Raw genomic sequence first — 13,289 nt, 5'->3', positions numbered from 1 at the left:
ACAATGGATGTGAGAAGAGTTAATACCTTCCTTTTGCATAACCGACTCGCGAGCCCTAATTTAGTTGCGATGACTATCTTATCATTCGTTTTTTGTGGGATTTATCGATATTTTCTCGTTCCTTTTGAAAAAAAACAAAATTCGATGACAACTCTGTTGTATTTTGAACGTGCGATACGCTAGGATATTTTTCGCACCGCGACACACAGATATAACGATAAAAACATGCAATATTGAGTGTGCTTATCATCGTCTTATAGAACGGATAAATAATGCCAAAAAAATATATATAGAAAAGTCGAAGCCCATATGTGATTAAAAAACAGTAACCTCTAAAAAGTATGTCAGCCCAATTTCTTTTATCTTCATTCTTTTCATTCTTCTCTCAAAAGATCTATATTTTTCTATAAAACCTCTCAATTCCACTTTTTTGTTATTAGTATAAGAAAGAAAAAAAAAACCTTCAATGGATCACTATTAATACAGCTTCTCATTGGGAATGTGTAAAAGGTTATTGGAAAGTTTATCCATTAAACATATAAATGCGTCACGCTATTAGTCAAATATAGTCACAAATAAAACATGCCCATTTTCATGGACTTGAATCACTTGATAGTCAAAAATTCAAAACTCAAAACGTGTGCTGACAACAACGTAAATTACACATGTTGCCACACCCGTTTAATCAAAGTCTTTGTTCAACTCAACATCGTTCAAAACAAACAACACCACATGCTTTGTTCAAACTCCACTAACCTCAACAACCATGGACCTCTCTCTCAATACAACAACACTCCGATTTGGATCACAAAACCATAATCCACTCAATCACTATCATCATAGTCCAATATCCGTTTCAATCAAACACACTGCAAAAACAACACTCAGATTGAACGCAAGGAAAAAGTCAACGATTGAAGGTATTAGTGACGAGTTGAATTCCATAGCTTCTCTAAACCTTGATTTTGCACCCTCTCGTAGACATGTTCGACAAGCCTTCACTCATGTGCAACACCAACTAGACCATTTCTTATTTAAGGTGATTAATCAAATTATAGCACAATCTTTTTATATTTCATATTCCAATTTTGAGGATCATGACTTGTATTGTATGTTTCAAATTTCAATCTCTTTTCTTTTTCTTTAATAGACTGCACCTGCTGGAATCAGAACTCAAGAAGTAAGTTTTTTGTTTTATTTTTCTTTTAAATGTCTATTGCTATACCCGACACCTCTAAAAATAAGGCATTTGCGTGTCCAGACATGTGTGTGACCATGTCTGTGTCGGACACCTGTACCGACACATGTGATTACGTCGAATTTATTTATTTATTTTTAAATATTACTCATACCGATGTGTCACTGTCAGAGTCGTTTTCAGGGTGTCTGTGTTTCATAGCTTTTGCTTGCTTGGCCAGTAGTATATGTTTGAAAAATGATGTCAAGTTATTAATTTTGATTATCAGTGGTATGAAAAAAATTCAAGAGGATTGGAGATTTTCTGCAAAAGTTGGATGCCAAAACACGACGTTCCAATCAAAGGGGCTTTGTTTTTCTGTCATGGATATGGCAGTACTTGCACTTTCTTCTTTGAAGGTTTGTCTTTAGACTGTGTTATTGATTTTCTAGAAACATGTCAACTATGATGAAGGAGTGTTCTTCATTTGATTTTTTGTTCAGGTATTGCAAGGCGAATTGCTGCTTCTGGATTTGGTGTTTATGCAATGGACTTTGAGGGTTTCGGTTTATCCGAAGGATTACATGGTTATGTACCGAGTTTCGATGATTTGGTTGATGATGTTATAGAATACTCTACAAAAATTAAAGGTATGGCCTTTAATATTTGCATTCCTAATGTTAGGACTTTCGTTCTCTATGCGAGTGCGATTGAGGTTGAGTTACCGTATTTGATTACGATTTTCTTTTAATATGTTTATTTGTGTTGATAGCAAGACCTGAGGTGAGAGATTTGCCGCGATTTATATTCGGGCAGTCGATGGGTGGAGCAATTGCTCTTAAAGCTCATTTGAAGCAACCTAATGATTGGGATGGAGTCATCCTTGTAGCACCAATGTGTAAGGTATGTCCATTTCTTTCTGTTTCATTCACAACAGACAAATACCAGACACGATATTGATATTGACATGCTGTTCTGTTTCTTTGGTGCTAAGATTTCAGAAGGCATGATACCATCAACTACAATTTTGAATGTGTTAACTCTTTTATCTAAAATGATGCCAAAGGCAAAACTATTCCCTTACAAGGATCTAACCGAGCTGATTATTCGAGAACCCGGCAAAAGAAAATTTGTTAGTAACTTTGTCAATCAAAATCAGTTCCTTGTTCTTCAATGCTTACCTAGTAATTGAATAATCATTAATCAGACGAATTATGTTATGAATTTTTTCTCTTATAGGCCGGTTACAATGTTGTTTCTTACGATGATAAAACGCGATTAAGAACCGGAATGGAACTCTTGAGTGCTACACAAGATATTGAATCACAGTTAGAGAAGGTTAGTTTTTGCATTGTTGGAATTCTGCTATATTATAGCTATGTTTTTTCTGCATGCAATCATTGTGATATACAATTTCAGGTTTCGGCTCCATTATTGATTCTTCATGGAGCAGAAGATAAGGTGACAGATCCATTGGTGAGCCAATTTCTTTATGAGAAAGCTTGTAGCAAAGATAAGACTCTAAAGATATATGAAGGAGGTTACCATGGTATTTTGGAAGGTGAACCTGATGAAAGGATTTCTTCTGTTCATAATGACATTATCTCATGGCTTGAGTTTAGGTGTTCTAGATGATTGAGGTTGATGAAATGTATATGAGGAATTTTATTAATGGTAGTTAGTTACACTTATGACTTTTAACTTTCAACTGTATACATGTCATGATCTAAGATGAAACTGAAAAATAATAGACATTAGTGCAAGTGATTTAGTGAGTTTGAGAGTCTATTTCTAGTTTTTAAGTTTTTGGTCTTGAAACTCAATTTTAAAATTAAAATCTTTTCGGCAAAAATTATTATGAATTACACCATTGATGCTTGACCAGGGAAGGATTTCTGGGATGAAGGATTTGTTTCCTCCTTTCTTTTTTGTGCTTGCGAGTTTGGATAGGACATCTGCCTGAATGTTGTGTTCGCGGGGGATGTGCTTTACTTCGATGGACGCGAACTTCATTATCTTTTCTTTTACCAAGGCCAAGTATTCTGAGAGATTATTGTTTTTAACCTGGTATTCTCCTCGGACCTGGAGGGCGACGAGTTGAGAATCTCTGCAAATTTCGACCTCCTCAGCCCCTAGGTCCTCGGCCAACCGTCGGCCCAGGAGAAAGGCTTTGTACTCCGCCTGATTGTTAGAGGTTGGGAAATACAAGGTGAGAGATATTTCGACCAAGATCCCTTCCTTGTTTTCCATGATGATGCCTGCTCCTCTCCCCGTGGAGTTAGAGGCTCCGTCCACGAAGATGGTCCATTGGTGTGCCCCTCGGATCAGGGAGGCCGGTAAGGTAATTTTGGCCACAAAGTCAGCCAATAATTAGGCTTTTAGGGCCTTCCTTCTATCGTATTTGATGTCAAATTTCAAAGAGTTCCAACGACCATCTGAGCATTTTGCCCGCCATGTCAGGTCGTTAGGGATGGCAACGGGTCGGTGCGAGTTTCATACTACCCAAACCTGCATCCGAAATCGGCACCCAAACCCGAATGTATATATATAAGTGGGTGTAATTTCGGGTGCAGGTTTCACACTACCCAAACCCACACCCGAAATACCGGGTGACACCCGAACCCAAACCCAATCAACTCGGGTTTTCACCCGTTGACTCGGGTTCGGGTGTGGGTGGGCCTTGCGGGTGCAGGTCTGCTTGCCATCCCTACTGGTCGTCCCAATAATTGCTTTACGGGTTGGTCGGTACATAACACAATGGTAAGGGCAAAAAAGTAGTGCCTCATCCTCCTCGCCGCGTTGATGAGGGCAAGAGCGACTTTCTCGATTTGTTGATACTTGAGTTCGGGACCATGTAGGACCTTGCTTGTGAAGTATATGGGTTTCTGCCCCACAAGTGTTTCCCGGATAAGGGCTGCGCTGACGGCCTCGGCCGTGACGACGAGGTAGAGATAAAGGGTGTCCCCGTTGTTTGGACGGGAGAAGACCGGTGGTTTCGGTAGCGGTTGCTTGAGATGGAGGAGGGCTTGGTCGCACTCGTGCGTCCATTCGAAAGTTTCCTCCTTGCGGAGGAGTTTGAAGAAGGGGAGATCATGTTGGACTGATTTGGCCACAAAACAAGATTGGGATGTGAGCATCCCGTTCAGAGTTTGGATTATTTCTTCGAGCTCGGTGTCGCGATTTTGGAGAAGGCTATGCACTTGTTGGTGTTGACCTCGATTCCTCGTTCCGTAAGGTAGAAACCAAGGGATTTTCTTGCCCGTACCCCGAAGGTGCACTTCTTCAGGTGGAATCACATTTTCCACTTCTTAGTCGGGTCGAGGAATTTCTTAAGGTGGACCGCATGATTGGATTCCTCTTGGTGTTTCACGATCATGTCGTCCATGTCCACCTCAAGCATGTCTCAGATTTCTCCTCGAAATTTTTTGCTCATCCTTCTCTGGTAGGTAGCCCCGACGTTCTTCAGACCGAAAGGCGTTACATTGTAGTAATAGTTGCCCGACTCAATCATGAAGGCCGTGTAACCAAAATATGCGTCCATGAAGGACATAAGTTTGAAACCTGCAGAGTTATCAACAAGTTTATATATGTTTGGAAGGTGATATGCATCTATGGGGAAAGCCCTATTGAGATCAGTATAATCAATACACATACGTCACTTTTAATTCAAGTTTTTAACAAGTACAACATTGGATAACCAAGTGGTGTACTTGGCCTTCGAGATAAAGTTTGCCTCTACGAGGTCCTTTGCAGCTTACTTGGCAGCCTTTATTTTTTCGAGGGACTGTCGGCATCTACATTGAACTATAACCCTAATGGTCGGATCTACGGTCAGCTGGTGACATGCGATCTCCAGGTCCAATCCGGGCATCTTGGTCGTGCTCTATGCTAAGAGGTCAGCGTTCTACCTGAGGCTGACTTTATTTTGCTTTCTCGCTGGGCCGGGGATGCTTGTGCTGATCTTAAATCCTCTGCTAGGGTCGTCAGCAAGGAGGATGACTTCAAAGTCTCAGTCGGGGATGGGACACAGAGGATCTGTGGTCTTTTGGTTTTCGCCCATTGTGGTCGACGAAGCTTTCTTCTCTTTCTTCTTCTGATCTCTCAGGTCGTCTCTGGAGAAGTGGTTGTCAAGGTTGATAGAGTCGACGCGGGGCAGTGGCTTGGGCTCTTCTGAATTGTTGGGCAGAGTAGGCTTGTTTCTGACCGGGGCGTTGATAGTGCTCAGCTCTTTTGAGGCTACTTTGAAGCATCTCTTTGCAGCTTTGATGCCCCCATGTAGGGTGGCAACGAGTCCATTAGAGGTGTAGTACTTCATCTTCAGGTGTACCGTGGAGGGTACGACTATAATTTCAGCCAGGGTAGGCCTCTCCGAGGATGCACTTATAGAGAGACGGGCAGTCTATCACAAGGAATTATACTTTGATAGACTTGGTCGTTTCTGCTGCTACGAAGGTGACGATTAACTCTACGTAGCCCTAGGGTTTCGTGACTGCACCATTGAAATCCTACAGATCAGAGCCTACATGAGGTATCAGATGTGTTTCATCTAGATGTAGTGTGGAAAAGAGCTGGGAATACATAATGTCGACCAAACTGCCTTGGTAGACTAGGATGCGCTAGACATCGAAGTTCACCATTTGAGCCCTTACAAGTAGAGGAATGCTCGAGTTAAGGGAGCCGCTTGGGAGTTCCTCCCTATAGAACGCAATCTGGACAGAGTTTCCCCGAGTGGTGTTGAGGGTGGAATTTTTGTTGGAGCTCGCGCTGATCAGTTCCTCAAATTTTCTCTTTACAGATGGATGCAGTCTTCCGTAGTATGCCCATGGCTCTTGCGGAACCGACGGTATTTGGATTTGTCTGTTTTGGGCTTGGCTTGTGTTTATCGGGGAAAATGAACCCTGGCCTGCTGGAATTATGCGTTAGCACATTCGGAAAATATCGTTTTTCTGGAGGCGACTAGTGGAGTATATTCGTGGAAACGACCAGCTGGGCCCTTGTATTCCCGGGAGTCAGGGAACCTGTCTTCTTTTTTCTTGTCTCCTCCTTGACGAGATGTCAAGGGGTCTTCGGATCTCGAGGACTTCTCACTCTTTTGGTGCCTGGAGTTTCGGGCAGCGTTAGTCGTCTCTTTTCCTCGTATTGAATGTAACCCTGGGCCTTGAGGAGGAGGGCGTCCAGGGTGGAGGGAGTCTCGATGCCAACAACTTTGGCAAAGTCGTTGTGAGGACGCAGGCCCTCGAGGAAATATTTTTTCATGTTGTCGGTCATAGAGACCTGGACTGCTTCTTTGTTGAACCTCTCGATGTATGCTTGGAGAGATTCGTCCTTACCTTGTATGATCGCTTTGAGCAATGCCTCTGACTTTGGGTGGCGACGAGAGGCATTAAAATGCCTGGAGAAGGTTCTCCCAAACTATTTCCAGGATGTGATGGACCCGCCGTGGAGGCTCTTATATCATGCCAATCATGCCATGGCCCCCTTCCGCAGAATGGTCGGGAACAACCTGCATTTGATGGCGCCCTGACGCCGCGGTAATCAAGCAGGGCGTCGATGTTTTCGATATGCTCGGTAGGGTCGATGGTACCGTCGTAGGTGCCCAAAGGGGGAGGCTTCTCCAGTCCTTGAGGTATCCGGGTAGCCATGATGTCAAGGGACAACGGGCCTCGAGGCTTGTTGTCGTTGTTGGAACTGGGAGATCGGCAGGAGACGCGCGGTGTCGGCAATCTCTGCGGGGAGATGGGCTTCTTGACCGACCTTTTGGAGGTGTCCACCGAGTCTCTGCTCGCAGATTTTCTTTAATTTTCTTGGATGTAGGAGAGAGTTGGCTCTGGTTGGGAGAGTTGCAATCGTGCTTCTTGGCAGTTAGGGACTCTAGCTCTCCTCGGTTTGAACAACGCTCCCTGAGCCACAAAGAGGGACTCCATGAATGTCTTTGGTGTCTCCACGGGGGAGATTTTGACTGGGGTACTCCTTCTAACGCCCCAATCCTCTTGTTTTGCTGGAGAATCATGGAGTTTGTCTTGTTGAGTGCTTCAACCAAGACTGTTAGTAAGGGATCAACGTTGGTCGGTAAAGGGATCTGGTGATAAGTTCTCGATACGTTCTCCGAAACTTTCTTGATGTTGCCACTGTATGTGTTCTACGCGCCAAGATCGTGAGCATCGTCCGAGGAGGGAGATGCTGTGGAACCATCCCTTTTTCGAGGGAATGTGTCCTCCAGGAAATAGTTGGTAGGTCTGAGGCTAGATTTGTGATGGGGAGAAATATCATCATATACAACATTTAATATAATTTATTCATACAATAACTAAAAATCAATAACTAAATTAATTAACAACATTTAATATAAATTATTCATACAACTTAGCCACAAACTCAACCTAATAAAGAATCGGAGTTCGTGCATTGGAGTGAAGTTAAAGGTGTAAGTGAATCACAAAAAATAATGAACAATCTAAATTAAATTGAAAAAAAATTGATTTTTTCTGGTTATGATCAAAAACTGAACTAAATCAATGAAAATCGATGTTGTTTGGTTTAATTCTTGATTGTTTTTAAAAACTTCCAAACTCGTGAATTGAACCTATAGCTTCAATTATCCTTCTTCATGTTTCAAGTTCGTTTAATATGTATTTAAGATGTGAATCATGTTAATTTTTGTATATGGATACATTTTGTTATAATTATCGTGTTTTATTTTTTTACTATTTTGTATGGATTAAGTACAACTTTTAAGTTGTTTGAAGAGTAGAATATGATATAGATGAATAAAAATTATATGAAATGTATTATTTAAATAAATAATAGTAGAAAGAATGTGTGATGTAAATCGATCATTCTAACCTCACCAAATCAAATTAAACCGGTTAGTTAGATTCGGCTTCATTTTTTGAAAATATTAAAAACCAAACCAAACTCATGAAAATATTATCGGTTTGAACATTTTTTTAAACCAAAAACTAATCTAATTCGAATCGATTACACGTCTCGACATTAATAAATATGACTTTTAAACGAGTCTTTCGTATTGGTAACCAACCTAATATTGAGTCACACATTTTCCTTATTATTTAATCTTATAGGATGATTATTTTACTTTTCCCTTGCTCCCTTCTGGTGTTAGCCGAATTAAGTAAAAAAAATGAATTAGAATACTTATAGTCATGATTATATGTTTCTATAAACTTCTAGAGTTTGTTAGAGAATTATAAGTGTTTTGTTTCTTTCCAACATTTAGTTTTACACTGTTGTATTTTGTGTGTATGAGTTTTATACTCTTAAATTTGTTTACTTTTTTTAACTTATTTTATATTTTCTATTTAAGTTTTAAAATATCATCCAATTTTCTTTTAAAAAAATTAATTAAAACAAATCACATAATAATAACAATTAATATATTTATATTATATGAAACATCCTTACATATTTTATTTAAGAAACATTAATTTAACAAATAAGATGAACTCTAAAAATTAAATTTTGTGTCTATTCGAGTAGAATCTTTCTCACTTTCAGAATCACTATTAAAATCGGAGCTAATGTACTTACTTATTAGAATCAATTAAACCAAAGATTTTGATGCTAATGTTAATAGTCAAATTGGGAATGTTGATAATATACTCTCTCTTCTCATTCATTCTCATTTGGATCATTTAATACTTAATTTAAATGTAAATTTTCTTGGATCATTTAATACTTAATTTAAATGTAAATTTGTTAGTTTGAGGAAGTCTATGTTTGTTTTGAAATGTTAAATTTATTAATATGTGATTAATTTTTAAAAGTTGCCTCATGCACTTAAGTGGAAATTCAACATCCAATATATTAATTTTATATTATATCAGAACAAAACAAAAATGATATATATATATATATATATATATATATATATATATATATATATATATATATATATATATATATATATATATATATATATATAAATAAAAGAATGTTTATCACATATTTAATTATATAAATAATTAAAATTAAACAAAAATAACAATTAAATTGTCATGTTTACATGCATTGTATCAAATGGTCTGCCTACAGGCTAGTACCAATTAAATCAGATTGTAAATTACATATATATATATATATATATATATATATATATATATATATATATATATATATATATATATATATATATATATATATTAAATTTGTAAATAATTAAATTTTTAATTTTAATGCAATATTTTACAAAATAAAAGATTATTTTAATGAGGATATACATTATATTAAAATAGTAAAATAAATAATCGTTGATTAAATATATAAATAACAAAAATATATTTAAATTTAGTAATTTCTTTAAAAGTAAATATGTTATAAATAAATGCCTTACTTTTCTATGTCAATAAAATATTGATACTCTCATAAAAAAGTTTAGTTTATGTATTATTCTTCATCTATAAAAATATTCTAGTATATCAAATTGTGAATATTTATTAATAAAAATCCCATGTTTAATAAAACATAAAAACATATTTAATAAAAATTAAAATTAAAATTAAAAGTATATTGCAACCGACAAGAAATAAAGATAAAAATAAAAATTTAAAGTATATTGCAACCGACGGGAAATAAAGTCATAAAAACTAAAGTAAATTATTAGAATTAGAAGATCCAAAATAGAAAAATAAATCTTGTATATCTTATAAAAAGTAAGTTTCATCATCTTCTTATAAAAGTTTTTTTTCATATAAAAAAAATCACTTTTTAATACAAAAGCTTCTTCTATATTTATTTGGGTCAACTTCTATTTTTAAGGAGACACAAAAATTTCAAAAAATTGGGACAAAGAAGCACTATGTTTGTTTTGTAGTTTATAATTTATATATGAAATTAATCCTTTAATAAGCTCTATGTTTGCTTCATACATTAATAATGAATCCAACCATCATGTAAAAAGTGTTTCAATCACGAGTATATAATGTGCATGGGATGTGTCTAATTGAGTTGCAAAAATCCATGGGTAAATAATGTTTCAATCATGAGTATACAATGAACATGGTGGGTGTTTAGTTTAGTTGGAAAGATAACATAAAAAATTAATGTCGTAAAATCTCAATCAGTTATATCTTTTAACAAACTAAATGAGCATGGTGGATGTGCAATCGAAGGTGAAATCGACGATACCATTGTTGATTACAGGTGTGTTTCACGAATTATTTATGGGTCTACAAACTGTTATAGTTTTTGGGTTTTTGTTTAGGTTTCTGAAATCATTCTATTGTTCAATGTTTATTGATTCTAATTTTAGGGTTTAGTAATTAAATGTTTATGGTTTCTAATTTTAGGTTTAGTTTTTAAATGTTTATGGTTTCTAATTTTAGGGTTTAGTTTAAGATGGACGAGTATGTACATCTCAAAATCTATTACAGTGGAGAATTCATTGAAGAGGAATTTACTGTGTACGAAGAAGGAACAATTGATGATTTCAAATTAAAGGTTGACAGGTGGAGTTATTTTGAGTGTTTAGGTTGCTGTAAGGAGTAAGGGTTTAGTGAAATAGAGAAAATATATTACAAGTGTTTTTGCATAATACTTTTGATTACTTTCCGAAAGAGGATTCCGGCAATGTCACACAGGAGTTTGTAAGTGTATAGTTTTAGAGATTTGAGCAGTGTAGTTGATACAAGCTCAAGATAGATGCGTCTTGCTTATCCCTCGATCGGTCAGGAGCCCTATTTATAGTTGCCGAAATATTTTTATTTTGTGTTCCCCAGTGTGTAATATTTTTAAGCCCCGAGTGGCATGCACAGTTACTATGGCCTCTATGGTCCTCCTTTGAATGCATTTATTTCGCTTTGAACTTTTATCTCGCATGCTTAAAATTGTGACTTGTATGAATCAGTTTTACACTATACGATTTTCTCCTCAACAAAAGGCTTGCATAGCGCGATGAGGTGTTCTCTTAGACGCGGAAGTATACCGAAGATAGTCGAGGTCTGGTTCACAAGAACATGGGGGGCCGACTAGTTGTAGGACATAGGTCCTCGATAGTCCAGCCGATTTGTGTCACAGGGGTCATGATGGCGCAATTTTACTAATGCGATGAGGGACCGCGATAGGCGAGTCGACCTGATCAAAGGGGCCACGATGGCGCAATTTGACTAATGCGACAGAGGCCGCGATGGCTTTGTCAACTTGATCAAAGGGGCGGCGATGGCGCAATTTGACTAGTACAACAGAGGTCGCGATGCCCTAGTCGACTTGATCAAAGGGGACGCGATGGCGCAATTTGACTAATGCGATAGAGACTGTGATGGCCTAGTCGACTTGATCAAAGGGGCCGCGATGATGCAATTTGACTAATGCGACAGAGGCCGCAATGGCCTTATCGACTTGATCAAATGGGCCGCGATGGCGCAATTTGACTAATGCGGTAGAGGCCGTGATGGCCTAGTCGACTTGATCAAAGGGGCCGCGATGACGCAATATGACTAATGCGACAGAGGCCGCGATGGCCTAGTCGACTTGATCAAAGGGGCCGCGATGGCGCAATTTGACTTTACGCTGGCTAAAACTTTCGCTGCTCAATTTCTCTAATGGAACTCGTTGTTGATTTGAAGAGGTGGGAGGTGTCCCATTAAAAACCCTAGTAGGGAAAAGAGTACTCCTACCGAAATTAATTTATTACAAGCTTCCAAGTTTTTCATTATAGAATCAAACTTATTCAAATCCTAGAAAAGCCTAAACTGGCGCTTTCTCTCATTACTGCTCGACGGCGGGGCATACTCATTCCACTGAAGAAGATTGATGGCTTCCTCATTCCCCAACTTTCTGTTTCACCCCCTTCATCGAAATACTCCAATTTTCGTTTAGGGTGTGTCAAAGGACGAGCCCCTGGAATATCTTTCTCGGGTCTTCTTGTCTTCCTCTACGTGGGACCTTCTCTTTATTGCTCTTGACTGTGCTGGATCTTTCTTGCCCGCGGATGATGAAAAAGCATCGCTTACATAGGATCACAACTTACCACGTTGAATCAGGGCCTCTATCTCCTTTTTGAGCTGCATGTAGTCCTTCGTGTGATGACCTCCTACTCGGTGAAATGAGCACCACGATTCCTCCCCGATGATCGCCGCCACCTTACGAGCCCACGATGGTATGATTATTAGGCCCGTGTGGTCTACCTCTCGTAGGATATCTAATCTTTTTGAATTGAGGGGTGTGAAAGGCCGCTCTCTCCTTACACGATGCATCCGACTTCGTTCCCACGTGTTATGCCGCTGCGCATAGAGTTGTTTTTCCTTCCAAAGCGCGCTCCTGTCCAGTTTACCGTGAAGACTCCTCAGGACGCTAGGAAGGTACTCTTCCTTGCTGCCTTCTTCCTCTAGAACGCTATAGCAGAATAGGTCTATTGATTCTTTCATGACGGCATTTGGTTTTTGAATTGATGATCCTTCCAAATTGCCAACTAGGGTATTTTCCTGTGGAGCCCCAGTGTAATGAATAGCTCTTTCATTTAAACAAGCCCGATATTCTTGAGCATTTCCGATCAGGCCGGGGTATCTTGAAATGGAATTCTTAGGAAACCCATCTACCAGTCTAATGCTTCACCTTTGAAAGTCCCTAGCATAAGTATGCACTTGAGGGTATTCGTAGCCCCGAGCGTGGCGGCCTGATCGTCCATGGTCTTGATATGATGTTCGGGATTTGTCATGCCTTCGAAAATGGGTAAGGGAGAGAGTTTAAAGTTTTCCAGAATCCCTTATGCACATATGGTGTCTGATAGGGGTCGAAAATAGGGCGATTCGTGCGTGAGCCCACTCTCCTTGGGTATTTGAGACTGTAGGAATTGTACAAAGCCTTGTAGTGACTCATTGTGCTGTTTTAAAGCTCCTTCCATGGTTAGCAAGTAGGAGACGTTGGATAGGGAAGTTTCATCCATGGTGGTTGTCTGGTGTCTTCCCCTGTGTGTGTGTGTGTGTGAAGAATATGTGGCATGGGAAAGTTTTACCGAGGCCCCACGGTGGGAGCCAAATGTTCATGCAAAACACTTTTGATTACTTTCCGGAAGAGGATTCTGGCGAAGTCACACAGGAGTTCGTAAGTGTATAATTTTAGGGATTTGAGCAGTGTAGTTGATACAAGCTCAAGATAG

At 38.7% G+C, this 13,289-nt stretch overlaps 1 protein-coding gene across 1 annotated transcript; it reads left to right on the top strand.

Annotated features, from left to right (window-relative positions):
• Nucleotides 1-685: 685 nt before the first annotated feature.
• LOC131610013 (caffeoylshikimate esterase-like) lies at nt 686-3,423 on the top strand. The gene is made up of 8 exons (XM_058881867.1): nt 686-1,039; nt 1,151-1,180; nt 1,467-1,596; nt 1,681-1,827; nt 1,950-2,080; nt 2,172-2,309; nt 2,417-2,515; nt 2,597-3,423. Exons 1-8 carry the CDS (start codon nt 767-769, stop codon nt 2,810-2,812), a joined length of 1,164 nt encoding a protein of 387 aa, XP_058737850.1. The 5' UTR covers nt 686-766; the 3' UTR covers nt 2,813-3,423.
• The last annotated feature ends 9,866 nt before the right edge of the window (nt 3,424-13,289 follow it).

This window comes from Vicia villosa, linkage group LG1 (assembly GCF_029867415.1).
Source record: "Vicia villosa cultivar HV-30 ecotype Madison, WI linkage group LG1, Vvil1.0, whole genome shotgun sequence".
Classification (NCBI taxonomy): domain Eukaryota; kingdom Viridiplantae; phylum Streptophyta; class Magnoliopsida; order Fabales; family Fabaceae; genus Vicia; species Vicia villosa.
This window is presented reverse-complemented; position numbering and strand designations above follow the sequence as displayed.

Coding starts and splice junctions, on each gene's coding strand:
- LOC131610013 (XM_058881867.1), top strand. CDS start 767: ATGGACCTCTCTCTCAATACAACAACACTCCGATTTGGATCACAAAAC. Junction 2,310..2,416: donor AACCCGGCAAAAGAAAATTT/GTTAGTAACTTT, acceptor TTTCTCTTATAG/GCCGGTTACAATGTTGTTTC. Junction 2,516..2,596: donor TTGAATCACAGTTAGAGAAG/GTTAGTTTTTGC, acceptor ATACAATTTCAG/GTTTCGGCTCCATTATTGAT.